This window comes from Fundulus heteroclitus, chromosome 6 (genome assembly GCF_011125445.2).
Source record: "Fundulus heteroclitus isolate FHET01 chromosome 6, MU-UCD_Fhet_4.1, whole genome shotgun sequence".
Lineage (NCBI taxonomy): Eukaryota > Metazoa > Chordata > Actinopteri > Cyprinodontiformes > Fundulidae > Fundulus > Fundulus heteroclitus.
Window position 1 is genome coordinate 21619118 of NC_046366.1, and position 23262 is coordinate 21642379.

The 23262-nt window shown below is 41.5% G+C and overlaps 1 protein-coding gene across 1 annotated transcript; it reads left to right on the forward strand.

Annotated features, from left to right (window-relative positions):
* The first annotated feature begins 13172 nt into the window (after positions 1 to 13172).
* Positions 13173 to 21480, forward strand: LOC105919991 (GATA-binding factor 6-A). Its single transcript, XM_012855477.3, has 7 exons — positions 13173 to 13279; positions 13698 to 14592; positions 15295 to 15467; positions 16092 to 16217; positions 16317 to 16404; positions 16502 to 16599; positions 19124 to 21480. The coding sequence occupies exons 2-7, from the start codon at positions 13764 to 13766 to the stop codon at positions 19283 to 19285; spliced, it is 1476 nt and encodes a 491-aa protein (XP_012710931.1). The 5' UTR covers positions 13173 to 13279; positions 13698 to 13763; the 3' UTR covers positions 19286 to 21480.
* The last annotated feature ends 1782 nt before the right edge of the window (positions 21481 to 23262 follow it).

Consider the following 23262-nt stretch of genomic DNA (forward strand, 5'->3'; position numbering starts at 1 on the left):
AAATGTACCCTCCCAGTGTTTTATGTGCTTTTAGTAAAGAATTATGTTCTTGAGCCAGTCGGCTCTACACCGAACATAGGATGCTAGCAAATCTCAAGTTTGTTTTTACCAAACTTCCCCCCTTAATTCAAGATTCCAGAAAGTCCTGCATCTGATGTTTTTTTTTAAACCTTGCATAGGGTATTCATAAGTTGCATAGTAAAAAAGGATAAATAATGACAGGAGTCACGTCCAGTCGTCAGTGCCATTATCCCGCACGTGTTCTCCTACTATAAACACACGGTCGCAGCGAGGATACGCGCTCCTTTGTCCCTCCGCCTGTTATCATGTCGCGTTAATCTTGTTTTATATGGATCATGTCAAACAGTCCAGACCGCAGACCTCGGGCTGATGTCTGTCTGTCTGCGACGCAGCATCTTCATCTAGAAGGCCGTGTTCTGGCAGATCTGTAAACACTTGGCTTAGTGGAGCCAAAGCCACTGACCAGCATCTATCAAAACAAAGCGTGCAGCGCCGGTCAGGGTTCATCTTTGTGTCGAAGAAAATAGGGTTAGGGGTCAGACCGGAGAGGACAGGGCCTCTTTTTGAAGTTTGGAGCGGGATTTATTTGCACCTTTTGTTGGAGATCTTGTCAGGTAGCCGCTTTGTTCGCAAAAAAAAAAAAAAAAAAAAATCAGACATCCACGGTTTTCACTGTTTTCGTCGTGTTTATATTCTGATTACGAAACTTTAGGGACGGTGACAAAATGTTTTGTGAAACGGGCGGCGGTGTGTGGACGTGACTTGGACGGCGAGAGGAAGCCGAAGGGGCTGAGCAAATGGTGGGTCGGATCAGGCATGCCTTTCTTTGGTTTCTTTTGTTGTGGCCTTCAGTGCAAGTCACAATAAAGGCTTTAACTGTACGTGCTTCAGATCATCCTGATAGGGCTTTTTTTTTCTCCTCCTTCTTATATCTGCAAGCAAGAGGTGGTCGAAGCAGAAAGTGAACACGTTTGTAAGACGTCGTGTTGGTGTTGCCAGAACTGTGAGAAAGCGTGCATTTTTCTTGAAATTGTCCGTATTCTGCAACGTTGCAACCATGAACCTAAATGTTTTTTTTTTTTGCTTGGCTTTTAAAGTGACACGCCAACAACACGATGTAGGACAGTGGAAGTGGAAGAAAAATAACACATGGTTTTCAGATGTTTTTATTTATTTATTAAAATATAAAATAGTGTGAAATGGATTCATAATCTGCTCCACAAAAGTGCTTTTGCCCATTCTTTTTTTACTAAACAGCTTAAACTCCGACTGGATGCCCCCAAGAGCGTGATTCTGCCTCCACCGTGTTTCCTCGTGGGTACGATGTGTTTGTATGCGGTTCTTTTTGGACGCAGCCCAAACAGCCCAGATTTGGTCCCATCTGACCAGAGCGCTTCTTCCACACGACTGCTGCGCTAGAAGTAGTCGTCCATCAGTTGGAAAGATCAGGGTTCGATTCCAGCTTCCACCCTTGCCATATGTTCATGTGCCCCTCGGGCAAGGCACCTAATGACCCATGTTGCTCACCTGTTTTAATAGTGTTTGAGTAGGCGGGCAAAAATACACTCGCTGTGTAAAAGTGCCTCAAGTAGGAACCTGCAAGCGCTCAATAAGTTCAGTAAATTTGCCGTTTCAACAATCCATAAGATCGGATATTTACCGCGTGCGTAACTTATCGCTGCCCTCCTGCCAGACTCTAACACCTGAGTTGTGGTGTTATGCAGCTCCTCCAGAGTTACACATATAAAAATAATCATCTTTTTTCTAAAGGTTTTTTTATACATGACAAAGAAAAAATAATCATCTTTATTTTGATTGCAACATACGTTCCAATGAAATTTGTTCTCTGTATTTAACCCATCGCCTTGAGGAGCAGTGGGCTGCCACTGTGCGGCACCTTGGGAGCAATCTGGGGTTAAGGGTCTTGCTCAAGGGCCCTGAGTGGCAGTTGAACCCAGAACCTCCAGGAAACAAGAGCAATGCTCTAACCACTAGGCCATGCCCAAGTCGTCAATGCCATCATCCCGCATGCGTTCTCCTACTTTAACACACGGTCGGAGTGAAGCTACTCGCTTCTTTGTCCTCCACATAACCCTTTTTAGATGTTTATTCATACAGAAAAAAAATGTTTCCTGTACTTAGACGTTGCAGTTGCACGCTGCGTCGTCTTGGTCTGTAACACAGAATCCTAGCACAAAACTAATGTGAACATGTTGGATAATCGCACAGGAGTGGGATGAGCGCTTCGGCAAGCACGTACAATTTTACCCATATTCTCATTCAGCATTAAGAAAGCAGCGAAAATAGCTGTAACGCACTGTTTTGTGTGTCTTTTTTTTTTTTCTTCCTGCAGGAACAAAAAGCCAGTCTGGGATATTTTACTCCCACCATGGGCAAATATGCAAACCTAGTGAGCCACTGGTACAGTACACACCGTTAGAAAGGACACAAAGGAAGGTGCTGGAGTGGTGTGTCTGAGCGCCATCTGATAAAACCATAATTGCAGCATTAAGAATGCATATGTTTTCAGTCAAACAAAAGGCCCTGGTCGCACCATAGAAACTACCTCTCAATGTTTTCATTGTCTGGCGAGTGACTAAAAGTGATGGCGAGGGCGACAGAAACCTCAGACTGTGAGTGTGTTTAAGGTGCGCAGAGAGACGGATGTGTGTTGAGTGTGAGGCTGGAGAAGAATGAGCGCCCGGGCCGCGCCACAGCCGGCTGCAAAAAAAAAGAAAAAAAAAAAGTCTGCTGCAGCTCCAGACTCTTTTGAGGGAAGCTCAAATCTTATCAGATGTCGGGCTTATTTGTTCTTCTCGCTGAAAAGCTATAGACATTTTAGAGCACATTTTCCACTTGGCTCCTTAACTAGACCGTCTCAGAGAATCTCCTGGGTATTTTCTTGCTCTTTTCTGAGAAAGTTGATCCCAAAAATGATTAAAATAGAAAAAGACGTGAGACGTTGTCTAATTTCAACCAGACGCTTTTTTTTTTTTTTTTTAGAAAAATCTTTTAAGATCCACTTTGGCAGTGCATGGGTGAGATCGTCACATTTTATCGAAAGTATTTTTCAAACTTAACTTAATTTTAAATAGATTTACAAAAGAATAAATAAAAGGAACACAGACATAGTATGAGATAAAATAAACCAATACTAAACTGCTTATTGCACAGTTTTAAAAATTAAGAACAATGTGAGACCTCACCTCATATTTAACATATTGTACCATTGTTAATACATTCTACCTCTGAGGTTATCTAATTAGCATAACCCAAAAGATTAATATTGTTTTTACATATATATATAGCTCTATATATATATTATATAGGACATTTTTGACCAATCTGTATAATCTGACCCAATCTGTATAATATGATTGAACTTGATTTTGTAAAGTGCCTTGAGATGACATGTTTCATGATTTGGCGCTATATAAATAAAATTAAATTGAATTGAATTGAATTGAATTGAACATACATTATACATTTTTATGGATAACATGTAAAATATTTTTAACAACAACATACAATACATTTTTGAGGAAAGTGTTAGCTGTGTTACAAAGGTAAAGGTCTCAGACATACTTGTATCAAATGTGTAGATTTTCAAACTGTTTTAGCACACGTTTTTAATAATAAATAAATTACAAAGTATTAATAATTGTTGGTTTTTTAAAAAAAAAAAAGAAAGTATTTTTGTGCGTTTTAGAAACTGGAAATTGAGTTAAAGTATTTTACAAATGAGTCTAGCAAATTTATTAGCGTAATCTTCCATTGACAACAACACGTGGTGTGAATTTATGAATTTTCCTTTTTAAAACTACTAACAAAAGCAGCTATTGTTATGAAAAAATGGAATGAAAACACTTTTTATCCAAAACAGACTTTTCTTTTACAGGCTGAGAGGAAACAATATATAAAAACATAGCTGAGGAATGTTGGATAAACATTCGTACTGCAACTGGATCAATTATTTCTTTTGTAATTCTAGGGGTGTGACAGCTTAATTGTTTTTCTCTTTAAAGGAAAGAAGATAAAGTCATCCACCTCAATGGTCTCTTTATCCAAAGCATCAAATTTAGGACAACCCTTTAAGATTTTCTAGCATACGGTTGTTTGTGTTTCCATCACAGAGTTTTGGTTCCTTACAGCTGGATTTGTGGTTTTCTTTCTCCCAAAGTGATGCTTTATTAGTCTGAGTGTCTGTAATGGCGTCCCAGTCCAGCATGCACCAGCTTCCCCTTCATCAGTCCAGAGGCTGGAGTTAAATGCTGGTCGTTCTTTCTGCCTCACAAGCTCCTGTCCCAAAGTGTCCCACTTTGCCGTTTTTCTAAAGTTAAGCAAGTTTATTAGATGCTTTGGGCAGACCTAAATGTACCTTTCTGCTTCAAACCTGAATTATTTGCAGCTTGTGACAACATACTCAGAAGTTTTATTTAAGTCGTTTTTCCCCCCCAAAGTGGACTAATGATACAACATTCAGGTAAGTTGATTTTGATAAACAAGAAGCAAGCAGTGATTGGTCAGAGCTTTTTACAGGCCTGCAGCTCTCACAGGGATCCGTTTTTTTTTTATCCTCCTTTTTCTGAATACATAATGTATCGACTACTGTCAGGATGGGAGGACCAAGTGACAGTAAAGTGTGTGCATGATGAAACTAAACGAGCAACTTGGATCCCAGGAAGTTATTCCATCGCCACCCATCCGGCCTCGTGGTTCTCACCTTTTCTCTGTCTTGTGCAGACCTTCATAATGCTGGGGCTTTTTCCAGTAAGTTAACCTGATACACCAGATGTCTGACAAAAGTAACCAATGAGCCATGATGGAGAACAGCGTTTAGAGCACCAGCACCCCTTTGGTTGGTGCATCCGCCGGATACCACCAGGTATGATGTCTATCTGGGCCTGCAGAGGAAGATATCTCCTCCTTCCTTCCCTCTACATCCCGTCTGAGTGCAACAGTTGGTTGATTGTTTCACTTCCACACCGCCGCCCTCCTCTTCTGCGTCTTCCCAACGCGGAGCCGAGCCTCAGCAGACCTTGAAGGCGATGCGTGGGTCGGCAAGGTCTGCCAGCTGCTTCTCCAGCAGTGCCCACCCCCTGTAGCATCCAGCCGAGAGTCCATGACCCCGCAGCCACCGTGCCACCTCCGCCTCCGGTACCCGGCTCCCAAACTGTCTCCGCTCCGCTATCAGTGACGTCGTCTTGCTCCAAGGCTGTTTTCTCTCAGGCCGAGGGTCCAAAACAGCTGATTCAGGGAAAGTCACAAAGTGAACAGAGAGACCCGACCTTCTCTCCGGAGACAAAACACAGGGAGAGGGGCCTGGCTCCGCAGCATGGAAACAATAACACGGCCTCTGGATCTGCCCGAGAGATGAGGCTCTGTTTTCCAGAGACGGGTGGAGAAAGAGGTTTGAAAACCTTTTGATGTCAAACGGCTTCCATCAGATACTGCCCATTGAGGCCTGTTACCCATTTGTGTATTTCTGAAGCCTTAAAATCAAAATCATCCTTTATTGCAGTGACATCATCCCGCATTGGCAAATTGAGAAAAGTTTTATCTGTAATTAGAGTACATTTCTTCACGTGGGCAAAAAAAAAAAAAGAAATCCCAAGTTCAGACATAATTGTTTTTATTATGTCTCAAATCACGGTTTCCCTTACAATCACGTTAAAACAAACGTAACTAAATCATTTTTTGCAATGTGCTTTTTGCTGCTGTTAACTAAAGCGCAGCAAAGAGGGGCATGATGGGATACGCACGTCTCCGTAACAGTGCTGAGATTTCATATAAATGCTGAACGGGTGTTTGGGAGGCATTCTAAGACAAATCTAACTTTTCTCTCCTACCATAAAAAAAAAGACTTTTTATACCGCATGCTTTAGTGACATGAGACTAAGATTTAACTTTTGGTTGGAGGGCTTGGTGCTTCATGTCCACAGTTCAGCACGGCGAAGGATCTGTGATGCTGTGGGCTTCTTTCTCTTAAAGAAAATGTGTTTCGTATACAGTGGCTTTACAGAGTGGGGCACGTGCATCATGGAGCGGGTGCAAGGTTGCTGGTTCGACTCCCACAGACAGCTACTCTAGGTCCCTGAGCAAAGCCTTAACCCCAGAATGCTCCCCGGGTGCAGCACAGTGGCAGCACACTGCTCCCTAAGGGATGAGTTAAATGCAGAAGATGAATTTCATTGTGACGTGTGCTGCAATGACAATAAAGATTATTATTATTATTATTATTATTATTATTGTTATTATATAGCCTACACAGCCTCTGTTGCTGTCATTCCAGTCAACCTTAAAGAGAAGTAGATTTTTTTTTAATGCTGAGCATTCAGAAAGAAAATATAGGCTCAACCTTTTCCAGAGTCTTTATCACAATGACAATGTGGTTAAAAGCTTGACTCTGGTGGGACTCGAACCCACAACCTTTGAATCACTTCTAAGGAGCTCAGCTAGAAGTCCAATGCGCTAAAGAGCCAGTTCATAAAGCTTTATACCCAGACTTATTCAGATACTTAACGTTCCCCTTGTGCCTCTTGTGATGTCAACAATCAAACTATACAACGCATGTATTTATTGCTAGGGCACATTTATTTAAAAAGAAATACACCACTGGGTAGTAACTTTAAAATATTGTTTAATATGTATATGCATATGTGTGCTCTTGACCTATAAAGTTCTTTTTATTTTGATTTCAGGAACACTTTGCTTTTTTTTTTAATTGTGTTTTAATTCTCACTGGTGTTTGAAAGGGAAAAATGTAATCTCTCAAAAAAAAATCACCTTTATTAGCAACATGTCTGATTAAATAAAAAAAATCTGGAGCAGAACATTATCTATATTCAGATTCTGAGCCTCGCTGCGGCTTAGTACCTGCGCAGGGAGAAAAATTGAGTTTCGAAACATGTCAACGTTGGAGCTAACAGTGTTGCTCTGCCTTGGTTTGCCCCATGCAGACTCCATGTGGACTTATCATCCTGACGATACCAGAACAAACATCCTCTATCTCCACGTTCCCACTAACGCCGCCCTGGTCGCTAATTTTCAAGGGACAAAAAGATTACGAACGGCACAAGCGATTAAAAGCGATTAATGAAACGACAACAAAGCGCTTAACTCTGATGCACGGCTGGAGTCACTGGAGCTAAGGTTTAAAGAGAAGGTCAGGCGAGCCCTGAAAGTCTGTGTCAGGCTGATACGACAGCACGACGCTGAGGCGATAAATCCCAAAGAAGCTAGATAAATATGCCTCCATCCTTCTCAGATTACAGACGAATGAACGAGGAGGGACCCGGGCTCCTCTGCTTCGGGCGTATGGAGGGGAAAAAAAATAAAAATAAAAACACTACAGAGATAAGCCGTTCATGTGTGCTGGACAGTGAGAGTGATTGTGTGAGATTTCATTTTAGCTGCTTCCTAACTCTGAGACACAAACACCCATTTGTTCACACACACACACACACACACACACACACACACACACACACACACTACAGGCCGGCAGGTGAGCAGGGCGTTCCGTTGTGGGCGAGCCGAGGAAGCAAGGACGCGTACATGTCCCAGATGACAAAGGTTGCTTTTACACCTGTCATGACCCGTTTAATCATCTACCACTTCAAACAGGAGAGGCTGGCTGGCTGCTCACAGGCCTCCCAGCAGCCTTTGCTCCTGCAGCTCCGGACAGGCTGCCATTCATGTGAAGGCGCAGGGAGAAAATGGGCGTAAATCTTAACTGTGTCTTCCATAAAAAAAAAAAAAAAAAAATATGTGAGCAAATATGTCAATGTTTTCCGCGCTTTGCCAGCAAGAGGCTGTAAATCTGGGGAAGCAGGTTTTACATCCGATAGGTCAAATTAAACACCGGAGGGGGGGGGGGGGGGGGATTCGCAACTTGTGAAATTATGGGCCTCGTTGGCCCATAATAAAACTGTTTCTCCGTGCATTTTCTGCATTCCAGGTTTTTTTTATTTTTATTTTTCCTACAGCTGCATCGTGTGGCATCAGCAGTGACACACACACACACACATAAAACACACGCATCCTAACATACAAAGTGAGGACTGTGCCTCGACTTCCATTCATTTTCAGCCCTTTCTATGACCTTAACCCTCACCCTACCCTAAACCTAATTGACACCTTTGTGCTAAACCTAAGCCCTAGCCCAGAAAAAAGTGAGGACCAAAAAAAAGGTCCTCCATTTTACATCAAAGTCTTCACTTTACTAATAAAATGAGGCAAAAAATGTTCTTGCTCATATGCAAGTACAAGAACACACACACACACACACACATGAAGAAACAGAGAGTGAGAGAGAAAATGAGAGGGACTTACTCATGCAGCATTTTAGTTGTGTTAAATAAGGAATATGATTACTTTACTATATTATTATCATCTACAATTGATTTAATCCATAAATCTTTACATTCAGGTTGAACAAGACTTGCAGTAACAGCAACAGCACATATATATGTTTGATTTTTATTCCCGACGTTACCAAAAATTTGAGACACACTCAAGCTAATACTGATTACTGGTTTCCTCTGAAGTCCATTTTGAAGTTTTATTTATAAATATAACATATACGTTTTTTTAAAAAAAACAACTTTAATTGAAGTAAACATTTTGAATCCAAATGAAAATGATATAATGACAGCATTTTCCCAATTTATAAGTCAAAGCATTTGCCCCTAGCAATCATATATCTTATTATTCCTATGTGCATTCTGCAGGAAGTAGTCAGATTTTAAGATTTTGATAAATGGATTCCAATCACCCATCAGAACCAATCATTACAAAATTGACAAATTTTCATCTGTGGATCACCTGGCGCACTTTCCTCATCATTTCTGGACCCTTTACTGAACCGCCTGGTTCTTTTTATTATCCCACTCAGTGATTGAAGTCTGTTTTGTTGCGTTAATCAAACTAAAGCACGGATCGAAGTCTAAATAATATGTTATGCTGGTTCAATTGTTAAACCAAGTTAATTTAAGTATTTATATAAGTGGATGGTGCAGAAAAAAGGGCAAACGCGCAGAACAGAGATAGAAAACATGTTTTCATCAATTACCTCGTCTCATGTCCTCTGCTGAGCACCGGGAAGGCTCTGGGATGCTGCATTACAGCGAGATCCAAACCAATGAACATGAAAAATTTAAACATGCAGTCTGGGTCATCTGGGTCCATATAGAGTCTAAAACAGTGTGCAAATGGGTGAAAATTGTGCAAAGTCAACTAATTTGAGAGGGGCAGTGTTTGGTTTTGTTGGTGCGCATGGAGTTGGCTGCTCAGATGCGTTTAAGGACGATTTTTGAGCGTATTGTATGCATTTATTTATTAGTTTCTCTTTAAATTCACTTATTCATTCCACTGAATCTCACAAATAGGTCACCAAATTCAATCTTACAAGCAAAGGGTTGGCCGTTTGCAATATTGTAATCCCATTTTGCCGTTCAACCAAACACATAAGAGGAAGTCCCCCCCCCCCCACCCCACCCCCCGTGAACATATCTCAGTTTTGAGAGCGCGTAAAAATAACTCCGTCGCCACCGAGAGCCTGTTTTTCAGCAGCAACACGTCTTTCTTTAAAAAGAAAAACACGCATTAACAAAACGAGGAGACACACACAAAAAAAGTTAAGAAAACATCAAGAACGGCTCAGACATAATTAAGATGATGAATTGGACGCGTTTCCTGCTACGCGGTCGTTTCTCATCAATCATATCTGAGGCGACATCAAATACACATTCTCTTATGGCTGGGCGTGTTAAAGCGTCCCCAGTCTGAGAGAGGAGACAGGCTGCTCCACATCTAAACCCTGTCACGGAAAGCACATTATTATTATTATTATTATTATTATTATTATTATTATTATTATTATTATTATTATTATTATTATTATGCGGTTGTTGTATGCTCTCGTTTTCACCAAGTAGCTGTTTGCTTCTGTTGTGCGTGAGAACGCGCTGCGTTCTGCAGGAGGAGCTACACGAGTCAATGAGGGGCAACTGGAGGAGAGCTGCAGATAATCATTATCAAGTCGGTACATAAAACTCTGACACCTGAAGAGGGTCGGTCATCAGCTTTGCTACACCTCCAAGAAAGAGACAAACATTACGCAAATAAAATACAGATCTCCCTGTAAAAAGCGCTCTGAATAATAATAATAATAATAATAATAATAATAATAATAATAATAATAATAATAATAATAATAATAATAATAATAATGCTTTCCGTTTGGTTGTTTTCTGTGATTTTTCTTTATGTGCAGGATTTGTCTAACATTTTCCAAAGATCATTCGCAGCCGCTGGAACATTATCTGACACCCTGCGCGCATTTTCCCCGGCGCTTTGTGCTCACCTACCCTGATAAAGGTAATTAGATTACAGGCCTGCGTGTCTTCCCCCGACAGCAGTCAGTGAAGGGCCGCTGTGAGCCGAGAGCTGTGGAGACAGCAGGGCGGCGTCCTCCTCCTCCTCCTCCTCCTCCTCCTTCTTCGTCTCCCGTAGGCTCCGTGTGTCAGAGCAGCAGCACGCTTTTAGACATCTCTAAAACGCAAAAAAACAACAACAACAACACCTCATTCATCAACGCGACGAGCCAAAAGAAGTGCGAGAGAAAAGCCGAGAGTTGTGAGAGAGAAACGACGGGGTGATGTATTCTGTCACCTCCCTGGAAACTGCGCGCTGCCTCAATGGGAGACAGTAGTGCTTTGGTTTGGTTTGGTTTGGTTTGATTCGCTCCCGCCGATCAAATCTTGGGCTTCTCCTGAAACATCATTCAGGCAGCACCAGAGCCGTCGGATGGATGTGATAAAAGCTGAGCGAGTCTGTCAGATAGGCTGCTAATTTAAAGGCGCAGATGGAAGAAACGCGCAACAAAACGTCCCCTTCTGATACGTCCAGCAGCAGCAACACGCCGCGTTTCCCCGCAACAACATGCTTCGTCTGAACTAATATAAATAAACAATATACGAACAATATTTTAGTTATTTTTAGTGGTGCTTAAAAACAAAACAAAAATATTAACATGTGCCGGTAGTTTTGTGCGTATAACTGACAGCAGTGGTCGTCTAGAATAGCCTATTTACTTGTTATGGCGTTAAAGTGACAGTATAGTACAGCTCCTAATTTATGGTCACTAAATCCAGAGGCGGCGCAAGGTTCTGTGAGGCCCCAGGCAGACTTTCATGTGGAGGCCCCACTTCCAGGTAAGCCACTGATGTTGTGGTTTGTTTTATGTTGTTGATTTGTTTATTCGATGAAACTTTTTTTGTACAGTTGCCTAGTCACTTCAGGGTCACTTCTGACACTTTTATTTATTTATTTGTTTATTTATTTATTTATTCCAATATTTAATTTCAAAAGTATCTCCATAATAGATCTCATAAAGCTATTCGGACTTTCGGTTGAGGATTGATAACATTTATTACGTTCGAATTAAAATTTTAACAAGACCGTCACACGTTCTGAACCACCTAGCCAGGTGTTAGGAACCCCAAATTACCGTTCCCTTCACAAGCGACTCCGGATACAACGTTGTCGCCAACTCGCTGAATTACTGATTTATTAACACAGAAGTAATGTATGTCCGAGACACTTTGCCAGCTTGGTCAAAAACAGCAGAACTTGCTAAACGGTGACTGTGTTATGACGATGTTTGAGGCTGACGATGTTTGAGGCTACGGCGGTCTTCCTTTTTATGCCCTCTGTGAATTTGATGCCTCTTGGGCACCGCGGGACAGCAGAGGGATCGGGAGCAGTTGCATCGTTCATGCTTTATAGGCTGGCCCAGCTTTGTGTACACATACACACGGTGACAGTGACACGAGCCACTTGTGCACATGCTAAGGAAAACCTTTGCAGCTCAAGCAGCTCGTTCGGAGCTCAGAAAACATCTCGCACGCACCGTAGCCGTTCGCAAGCGAATCCACAAAGTAACGGCCCTCTCTCTGGGGTTGCTCATCAGCACAACATCAACATGCGGTTATGTTTAAACTTATTTTAAGATAAGTTGCCATTCATTTTCCAACTATCAATCCAGCTTTAGAAGATTCACTGTTACTAGTATGAATTAAATGCCAGTAAAGAAATAACCAGCTTATAGTCAAAGTGGGCCCCCCACAATGTGTTTCTGTTCAGGGCCTCAGATAACCTTGGACCAGGCCTGTTTTAGTCTACTAGGTACTGTGGCAGTAATGTGTATGATAACTATTTATAATGAGAGTTTTTCCCCCTGCAGTTCCAGCTTGTAAAGCATTTATTAGCGGCAGGATCAGCATTTACTGCTATCCGCTCTGCTGTCTCTCCCATTCAGGCAAACTTTGACAGAAGCTGCCCGACGCGCACCTGGAGACACCTGTAAATGAGGAGAGCATGATTTAATTGACACCTCGTCACCTCTTCCTTTTTCATCTTTTTTTCTCTCCCTTTTTTCCTTTTTGACAACCTCACTCATCATCATCACCATGTATATTCGGCCTGAGCGAATCATCGCGGTTCAAAGCGACAGAGCGGCAGCAGCTGACAGGTTTGTGCGTCCTGAAAAGCCGCTTAATCCTCGCCGATGAGCGTCCCACTGAAATAAACCAATTAGGAGTTATTGATCAATTGATGACCGTAGAGACGAAATACAAATAAAGGGGGAGTGACTGGAATTTGATTATTTAAAAAAAAAACTTGAATTTCTCAAACTGCGACAGTAAATTACACAATGCTTAATATAATGACACACAGCAAGTATAATATCTATTAAAAAGTTAGAAAGAAAAACAAATTTTAAACGAAATTGTTTAATTAAATTAAGGAATAATCGATACATTTCCCAGAATTTACATGGGAAAGGCATTAAACATCGTTTTTTTTAAGTTATTGATCAAGTTATTGGGCCGTAAATAAAAGTGCAGATTCCAGCTTCAACCTCTCTCTGATTGCATCTCGAAATCAAAGTTTATGCGGCGATCGGGTTTCTGTTTCCCCCCCACCTCCGTCCTCTCAGTCGGTTCTCGGTGTGATTGATTGGAGGAGCGCTCAGGCTGGCACCCCCATCGCGCTCCCAGCTTCTCCGAAGCCGCTCCCTGATTGGTCCGCCCCCTGCGGCCGGGGCCGCGGAAAGCGCCTCCTCTCATAAACCCAGTCGGAGCGCACCGACGCTTCCCATTAGTCCCAGGAGAAGAAGCGGCCGCAGCAACAGCAGCAGTAGCAGCGCGTTAGTTGGGGAAACTTCAGCGACTTTATGGCAAACAAGTAGAAGGTACAAGCGTCTTTTATTTTTTATAATTTTTTTTATTATATCCCACTTTTTCTGTCTTCTGATTTTGGCTTCAAACGTCCGACCTAGTTGGCGAGCGCAGCGGGAATGAACTCATCATTTCGGGGGTATTGTTTTATCGCTCGGCCCTTATCTCTTTTTAGGGTCTTATCAAACGGTTATCTCTTTTGCTGTGAAGACATATTGCGTTTTGTTTCCTATCTGTGACGAGAGTAAACTTGTGTGAGTGGGAGTGGAGCTATTTGACACGGACGGACCTTTTACGGGCGCTTGATGAGAGCATGGCAGGCTGATCCTTTTTTTTTTTTATACTATTACTTTTAAGGATGGACAATGATTTGAAGTCTGCTTCGTGACTTCCTCACACTTTCGTTTCTTTTTTCTATTTTTTTTTTTGCAGGGTACGTTGCCCTCCTACGGTTGCTTTTAGATTACTACTCTGATTGTGTATGGAAAGTGCTCCTGGATGGACCTGGGTGACAACAGCTGGTCCATGGTCAAACGAGAAGTTTCCAGCAGCCCAGGCTCGCCGGCCGAGCAGAGCTACCTGCCCGGTGACAGCAGCAGGAGGGACGGGACCACGCCTCCGAGCGAGCTCGACGTGCTGGGCCACCGGCGCCCGGACGGCAGGTCGCTGCACTCCTACCTCCACTTCGGACACCACGGCAACGCCGCGACCGCCGGCGAGGACATCCCGCTGTTTACGGACTTGGACCAGGGGAGCAAGCTCGTCATCTCCGCCGGAGCGCACAAGGCGAGCCTGCTGGTGGACCACGCCGACATGTACCAAACTTTGGCCATCGCCGCAGCCCAGAGCCAGACTGGATACGATTCCTCCTCCGGTGGCTACATGCACTCCAGCCCCAACTCCCCGGTCTACGTGCCCAGCTCCCGGATGAACCCGATGATTTCCAGCCTCTCCTACCTGCAGGCCGGCGGCTCCGCGCAGCCCGGCCACGCCGTCTCCAGCCACTCGGTGTGGTCGCAGTCCACCCCGGAGAGCCCGTCCTCGTACAGCGCCGGGAGCCCGCACGCTTCCAGCCGGTTCCACTACCCCCCGAGCCCGCCCATGAATAACGGGACACCCCGGGACAGCAGCTACGCGAACACGCTAAACGTGGGCAGCAGGGACCAGTACGGCCTCTCCCGGCCTCTCAGCGGGACCTACCCGAACCCGTACTCGCCTTATGTGGCACCTCAGCTGCCCTCGCCTTGGACCGGGGGACCTTTTGATAACACCATGCTGCACACTTTGCAAAGCCGGGGCGCGCCCTTGATTCGGGGTCCAAACGGAGGTAAGGCAAAACGCAACAGATGATGAAGGTGATGACATATAAAACAAAAGTGTAGAAATAAAATATCTTTTTTTTTCTTAAATTGTTGAAATAACGCTGAAAAGATGCAAGTTCGGGTTGAGCGTAAAGACGCACATTATTTTTGGCCAGTCGTGGAGAGGGACAGCGTCAGAAAGCTGTCAAAGAGGATGGCCAAATCGCGGGCTGCTGACGACGTTTTGGGTCACACCAAGAACGGAAGATCAGAACTTTTATGATGCCGTAGATGGTAGAAATGAGATGCACATTAAGAAAATTATGCCCTCCAAAAAAAGAGAATAAAATTAATTAAATGAATAAATAAGCAATAAAATAGAAAATTAATCTCGCAACTCATTCAGCACCTGTTCACAACAAATGTCATATAGGAGTTTTAAATTCGTATTAATAAATACTATATTATTATTATTATTACTATTATTATAATAATAATTATTATTAACATAAAAAATCTGATATCAATCAGCTCAATTGCATGCACATTTATTTAATTTTACATATATATATATTTTTTAATTTAAACATTACATTACGGTTCAACTATGTTAAGAAACTGTGAATGTTTCTTATTTTAAAGGTGAAAAAAACAACAACAATTATACCAATTATTATTATTGTGATCTTTAATGCGTGTTTCATTTTGACCGTCGCCTTTCTGCTCAGTTTCAGACATCCTGGATGACATGGCGGAGAGCCGGGAATGCGTCAACTGCGGCTCCATCTCCACGCCGCTGTGGAGGCGCGACGGTACGGGCCACTTTCTCTGCAACGCCTGCGGCCTCTACAGCAAAATGAACGGGCTGAGCCGGCCACTCATCAAACCGCAGAAAAGGACGGTAAGGAGCCGGAGGGACGGGGACGGGGGGGCCACGTCGCCTTGAGCGCTCGATTTCCTGCCTAATTGCCGCGAACAAATCCCGGAGGTCATCGCGGATGATGAGCGCGACAGCGGTTGTCGGTTCACGGCTGTGGCCATGTTTCTTCGTCAAAAATGAATTAAATGTCGGGAAAGGTGCTTTTAAAACAGGTAGACGCGCAATTCACTGAACGGCATAGCAACAACTTTCCAAAAAGCAAATTTTTTATGGCGCATATTTTAATTTTTTAAACAATTATTATTATTTTTCTATTTTTAATGTGTGTTTGACAGTTTAATCTCATATAGACTGATACTTCCTAGTTCCATTACGCACAGTTTTCACAGGGAAATTAGATGTCACGTACAGAGCCCCTTGTAACATAGCATGCTGTTAAAAGACGTCCACTTAAAAGGAGAGATCACAATAGGAACTGTATTTTTGTAAGGAAATGAGGTCTGAACGACTGAAGGGTCGTTTTAATTGAGGGTGGTGATTTTGTTTTCTTGTTTCATCACAGCTAAGACCGGTTTTTATTGCAATGGAGGTATTTTTTTTTTCATTCTTCAATTAAAATAATTTATCACCTATGTGCCCCTCCAGTCGACCTCCAGACGGATCGGCCTCTCCTGCGCAAACTGTCAGACCAGCACGACGACCTTGTGGCGCAGGAACGCAGAAGGAGAACCGGTGTGCAACGCGTGCGGTCTCTACACTAAACTACACGGAGTGAGTTCAGCTTTATGTTAACACATTCCCTTAAATGCAATTGAAATAATGTATATTTAATATGAATGTATTAAATGTGCTCCTTCTTGCACCCTGCAGGTACCTCGACCGCTCGCCATGAAGAAAGAGGGAATCCAGACTCGAAAAAGAAAACCTAAAACTTTGAGTAAAAGCAAAGGATCTTCGGGTAAGCTTTTCTTTTTTTGTGTGTTTTTCTCCGCACATTGCCCTATAAATCAACCGCTGCCTGTTTTTAAATAATGTGATCACTGTTTCCGTGACAGGCACTAACAACTCTGTCTCCATGACTCCCACATCCACCTCCTCATCCAATTCTGAAGACTGCTCCAAAACCAGCTCTCCCTCTGCACAAGTGTCAGGGGTTAGTAAGATTCATTTTTTTTGAATTGTCCTGTCTTGACAATGTTGGCAAACCCCATGGGGGCAAACTTGTCCATCAGCACCAAGAATATATTGGCTACCCAATCGATTTTAACCATAAGGGAAAAAAGTTTGCGTGTGTGTGTGTTACACAAATGGGTCTCAGAAAACAAACAGGTGCTTGAAAAAAATAAATTTTTTGAGCATGGAATAATTTAGTCCAGGTTTGACCAGTCTGTATGTTGCAGTTTCAGTGTTGTTTTTGATATTAAGTGTCCCTAAATCCAAAAAAGTGTACTGCAGTGCTCCCTTTTAGTTAGAAATGGCATCATAGCTTCAGAAATCTCAAACTGTGATTTAAAGAATCTCTTTTTCAATGTCGAGTAATTCTGTTCATACTCCCAAGGTCTTGTGTTGTGTGCCGGTGGGATGGTGCCCTGGGTGGGGAGACATATCCTTATTAAAAAAAAAAAAACTGCCACCAACGTTGTGTCAGAGTTGCCTTACATTAACCCTTTGGGATATTCCCCACTGTTGGATAATTTACTTTATTGCTATAAAGCTGGGAAAAGCTGCTTTTGGTTCAGGCACAAAAGAGGACAGACCAAAACGATGATCAATTAAAAATGGTGACAAATAATTAGAGAAAAAACTGGACACAAGTTCAACATGGGTTAATGTTCAAAAAATGCAGCCTAATAGTTATGGTCTCTTTAAATAGTCACACGTCTAAGAAGATCACACTTTGTGGTGAACGAACTGAAAACATGCTAAAAGGTCCAGGCTGACAGATGTCTAAACCGTGTGTCACCGTATTACAGTACGATGAACTCCACAGTTCTCATCACCTGACGTTTTATCCCCAGCTTATTTAATCCAACCAAAAAAAACAAAACAAAAAAAAAACACTCCCAGCATGTCAGTTTTCACATGAAACACAGTTTAAATAAGTTTCTGTTATTAATCCTAATTGTATTTGGGCTGTCAGAAACTATAGGATACCACTCAAAAGTAGCAGCATAGTAGCAGTAGTGCCTTGAAAATCCCAGAGAAAGCCAGGGATAAAGGTAAATTAACTGTGACATAAAGTTTTGTTTCAAAAGATCTTTTTTTGTTTTTGTTTCCTTGGAAAAACAAATATAGTTATAGGCTCTCGTTGCAAATTTGTTGCGTCGTTTCTTCATAATTCCGATCATCAAAAGTACACCAGCAGACTTTTCTGTAAAGCGAAACGATCTCACAAACTATGATATGTTTTTTTTTTCACTATAATAGCAGTACGTCCTGGTCAGTTTTTCTACTTGTTTGACCACTTCTGTTGTAAAACATGATTTAATCAAGAAGAAATCTTTCATTAAAATCAAGCTATATAACCACGTGTTCGGTGACATCACACAAGACAACTGGTCCGTTTTCCTTTATTGCTTTTATAAGGCTTTGTTCCTTTTTAGTCTCCTTGTTTTTCCCTCTTTTTTGTATATCTTCAAATCAAATCCCCTCCGAATAAAGGCATTTACTTACTTTCTCTATAGTAATGCAGTTGATAGGCTTGAATCTTGTGCCTCATCAACCCAGATACACACAAAAAACAAAATTGGCTGTTTTACGTCTTATTGCACTTATGACAAACTCTATATACTTCATCCCAGCTGTGTTTTCATTATTATTGTGCATGAGTAGGGGAGAAAAATGCACCACTGGGTAGTTTTTTGTAAGTAGCTGCTCTAACCCACAAACTAAAAGGGATGTGCAGTAATTTTGTGAATGGAGCAAATATAAGATCTGCGTTGAGTCTGGTAAAATAACAAATGAAAGGCTGTTTGGCATCTAGTAAATTATTGTAAATTAATATATTTGATCCCCCCCTAAGATGATGACATGATTAATAATTAGGAGTTGAAATGCCAGCTTTTATTCTTGAAAAAAAACAAAAAAAACAACAACACTATAAACAGAGTTACTATTTAAGAAATGTAATTAGAGTAAGTTTTGCTTATAAATGACATATTCCAGTACTTTAATATACATTTTACAATGCAAGTGTTGCAATGTAGTAATGTGTTACATTTTAAACATTATAATAGCAGAATACAGTAATGAATGTGCAAATCTTCTTAAATAAATGTAAATAAAGGTAAATGAGTACTGCAGCAGCATTGAATGTAATATTCATCTCAATTTATAGTGTAATTTTTTTATAGAGTAAGTTTTTATTTTGTTATATTTATATTTCGAATATTTACTTATATGAAGTAGTAATGAGATGTTTAGCCATAAACCATGGAGTTGCATGTTTTTTTTTTTTACAGGTCCGACCTATAAACTGTTTCTCAGCAGCAGGTCACTGTATCACTGGACCATTGTATTTAATTGCACCCATTTACAGAAAGATTACAAAAAAAAAAAAAAGTCAGGGAAAACACGAGGCTTTCTCATCATCATCATACAAAAAAAAACTATCTAGAGGTGTGACGTACTTTGAATAATTGGCTCCCGGCTGACTTTTGCGTTTGCTGCTGTTGCAGGTCAGTTCGTCCGTGCTGCCCGGCTCGGGGGAGGGGGCCGGCCCCGGCTCGGCGGTGAAGTACCAGGGACAGGACAGCCTGTACACCAGCGTGGGCTTGACCCAGTCGTCAGATGTAGCCTCAGTGAGGGGGGAACCCTGGTGCCCCATGGCCTTAGCCTAAACACTCAAAGTTTTTGCGTGTGCGTGGACAGAAATCCATGACCTCCCCTGTTGTGTCCGGACGCTGTGGTGTGGATATATCTGCCCCCCCCCTCCCCTCAGCCGATGCAAAACGTGGTGGTGGAAAGGAGGGTCGAAGCGAGCGGCAGTCGCAGCTTAAACCTTGATCCGTGCATGGAATATCTGGGGATTGGCGCTGGCGTCTTGCAGTCAGTGGAAACGTCAGGCCGGACAGTCAGCCCAGGGCACTGGATGGTTTTTGAGCCTGATCTCTCCCTTCGGTGGCTCTTCAAAGCCAAGCCATCGTGTAAATAACGGATTTCCTCCCCCCCCCGCAGAAAACACTGCTGATCGGACACGAGTGCTTGATGAAGCACTGAGGACGTTTAGATTGTTCTTCTTCTTCTCTCCCCACAACTGGAATCACGCCATAAGTGCTGAGATGACTTTGATGAATCAAGAAAAAAAAAACAACAAAAAAAAAAACAACCAACAACTATATTTATAAATCTCCAATTGTTGAGAACCTATGATTGTTAATAAAGATATCAATATAGAGCTGATGTTAAACCATTCTGAAGTCTTTTTTTTTTGTTGTTGTTGTTGCTTTTGTTTTAAGTGTTTGTTGAATCTGCACGTGTTTTCCACCGAAAGCTCTTACTGCTTGTGTTAAAAGTAGTTTGGTTAAAACAGGGTATAAAGTTTAAATGTCAGTGTTTTTTTTTTCTTTTTTTTTTTTCTCTAATCATTCTCTTCAAAACATGCAAATGATTGATTCCTTCTTGTTTTATACATTAAAACGTTGTCATCCATGGGGGTGAGTAAGGTACTATTCTTAAAAGATGTCTGCATGCGGTCGGACGTTGTGTGTTCAAAGCTCAGCCGCTATATCTGAACGGCTGCACTGGCCGGCTCACCGTTTCACAACTCTAGCATGTGCCGTTGTGTCGTTTTTCAACACAGTTAGATCAACATAGGGAACGTGGTCACCGCCCGAATACTTCATGCTAATTTCATTTAATTAATTGCTGTAATGATTTTTTTAAATCAACTATTAGGAGATCATGTCATTTGTTTTGGAGAGGCAAAACGACCGAGATCCAGAGTCGACCCGAGGCATAAGCGAAGCGGGCAACCCAAGGCTCCACAGCCAAGAGGGGGGGCCCCTGGGATCTCTGGAGCCGTCTCAAAAGTCAGGTTTACAAATACGGCGCCTTAGTGTTGCTCGTGCAAATTTGCAATGTTTAAAATGTTTTATGCAATTGAATGTAGCCAAGCTTTGTTTTTCTGAGTAAAATATATTGTTGCTATCTTTACGCTCCACCTTTCTACAAAGAACAACCCCCTAAACTGCAGAAATAACAATAAATTACTATAAAAAAGGGTAATGTTTAATATATATATATATATATGTGCTACAATATGGTCACTGAAACGGCCTCAAATCAAATTCTGTTTGTGGCTATTTCTGCTTCCTAACTGACTTTGCAGCATGAAAAGTTTTTTTTTTTTTTGCTGGATTTTTGTCATTATTTGTTGGATTTAAACTAAAAAAAAAAAAAAAAAAAAAAAAAAGCTAATTCAATCAAATTTGAAGGGGCTGAAACCTGGAGGCAGTTTCCTGAGTTTAAGCTTCTCCTCTTCATGTCCGGAACTTGTTCCATTCTTGTAGAGATTTTGTCATTCCTTCCCCTGAACGTATTTATTTTTTAGGAGACCATGCTCTCTCTGCTATTTTTTTTAATTTTTTATTTTTTTTTTATTTTTCTGGAACATCATGAGAAATGATTCTATTTAAATCCAGTCCAATAAATCGTTCTGATGAAGCAAATAAATTTAGACTTTGTTTGAAAAGAGGCACGCCATTTTCAAGGCAGAGCTGTGAGCAGGGTTGGGAATTTATGAAGAGAGTCGTGGTGTTGGACGCGCGGGCATTCCTCATGAGTCATTCATGCTTTCACTCCCCGTTTCTGTTTTGCTGGACAAAAACTTTATCTTGTTAGATATTTTCAAGACCAACTAATGGAAGCGAAGAAAAAATGTGGCTTCTTTTAGATGAATTTAGATGTTAAAAAAAGAATCTGTAGCCAAAATAAAACCCATAAAATGTGCTTTTTGTTTTTACATTTACTCCCCCTATTTCACTCTGTTCATGTTCTATATTTAATTAAAGAAAGACATTATTCCCCGTGGAAACAATTTTATGCCAGAGTTTTTCTTCCCACACATACAAGGAAAGGTTTGGGATGTTTGGAGTGGGATTCTGTCAAATGTATTAATATCAGTAGTTGATATCTTACCTGCAGTAAAAAACTCATGGTGTCTTTATTTTGTATTGCTCCAAATTTATTGCTCTTTGGGGCTGAAGCTTATGGGAAGTCCAGCTCTTTTAAAGATTTGGCTCTCTTGCAGCAGCATTATTTTAGTATTACTTTAAACCTTCTATTTGAGTTGAACTTAGTAACTATGAATGGTTTGTGTTTCAGACTATATATATATATATATATATATATATATATATATATATATATATATATATATATATATACATTTAATTTGGTGTGTTTAGAAAAGTTGTTTTGTTATAAAAGAATAAACAGTTACCATTGTTTAACATTTTTCATACCTTTACATGAACAAGAACTCCATGTGCTCATGCAGCTTTGTTGTTGACCCTGTTCTGTTATTTTTATCTCACAAATTCTGCTCTCACCTTTACAGTCTCCAGTACCAAAGGCAAAACGCTGGATGCTGCTTCTGTTTTGATTTTTGCTACTTTTGTCACTTTTCCCCACATGATTTTTTCTTAAAATCCAGCTCCTTGCCTCTCTTTTGCTCCATTTTGCCTGGTTTGTACCTTTCTATCCGCTGTATTCCGACCCTTCCTTCCTTGTTTCGCATCATAGTTAAGGCTCACCTGTTTGTCTAGAGCTGGCTTGTTTTCAAATGGCACTCGACTAGAACCTCGTCCACATGGGGCCAGGACCAAAGCTGACTTCTGCTGTCTAACAACAACCCCAAACTAAAAAAAATAGCAGCGGTTTGTGCAATCTCTATTTTATGACCCCTTTATACCGTTGTCATGTAATCACGTATGATTATTTACACAGGAAGTGGAGGTTTAAGGCAGTGTACCACCTATGATCATCCAGTGTGAAACATCTACTGAGATTAAAACATGTTGGTCAGCGTCAATGCCTAATATGAAAATAAAACGGTGTAAAAAAGAGAAAATCATTTACAGGTTTAAGTGATCGTGATTTTATTTGCGTTTACAATTTATATCACACCATTGCTCTGAATTTCTTTACCTGTTCATTCTTAGGCTCAAACCAAATACCTTTATAGAGCAAGCACTCTTTAGCCAGAGCGAAAGTGTGTCAGCGGTCGCCATGACAAGTGCTGTCCGAATAATGCAGTCAGTAAGGATGGAGGTAGGAAGAGTAGCCTGTATGCTCCCTCCCATGGCTAGTTTTACCTAGGGACCCCACGAAGTCCCTTACTGGTGCTAAGAACCCTTAAGGTATCCCACAATTCTTTGCGTTACATGACGTATCAGCGCCGTCACTTAAAGCAACGAAAATGTCCGTAGAGTGGAGAGCGCACACTTTGTATTTCTTTTTCAGAAGGCTGTAGGCCTGGATTTGACTGGCAACATCCGTGTGCGTTTCCGTCACCTATTGACGTCGGAGTTAAAGGCTGTCCGAATTTGGCCCAGCAGTCTGAAGCTCCCTTCCTCTCCATGTTGGTGGTTCTTACTGCTGACCCCATGAAAGGTCAAGAAGCAGGAGCTAGACGCTATTATTAAGGGTATTCGGATGGAGCCACAGTATGTGTTTTACGCAGGAAGCTCATTGGTGGTGCGCTACCTTCTATCTCCACTTCTTGTATAAATAATGAGCAACGTTTCAGTAAATAACCACACAAACTCATGTGTTGTAAACTTAAAAGTAAAATAAGAATGACATCAGCATCGTC

Bases quoted from the DNA above. Each gene is read 5' to 3' on its own strand.
- LOC105919991 (XM_012855477.3), top strand. From the start codon at position 13,764: ATGGACCTGGGTGACAACAGCTGGTCCATGGTCAAACGAGAAGTTTCC. The intron at 14,593-15,294 runs GTAAGGCAAAAC...CTTTCTGCTCAG, and splicing joins GATTCGGGGTCCAAACGGAG to TTTCAGACATCCTGGATGAC. The intron at 16,600-19,123 runs GTTAGTAAGATT...CTGCTGTTGCAG, and splicing joins CCTCTGCACAAGTGTCAGGG to GTCAGTTCGTCCGTGCTGCC.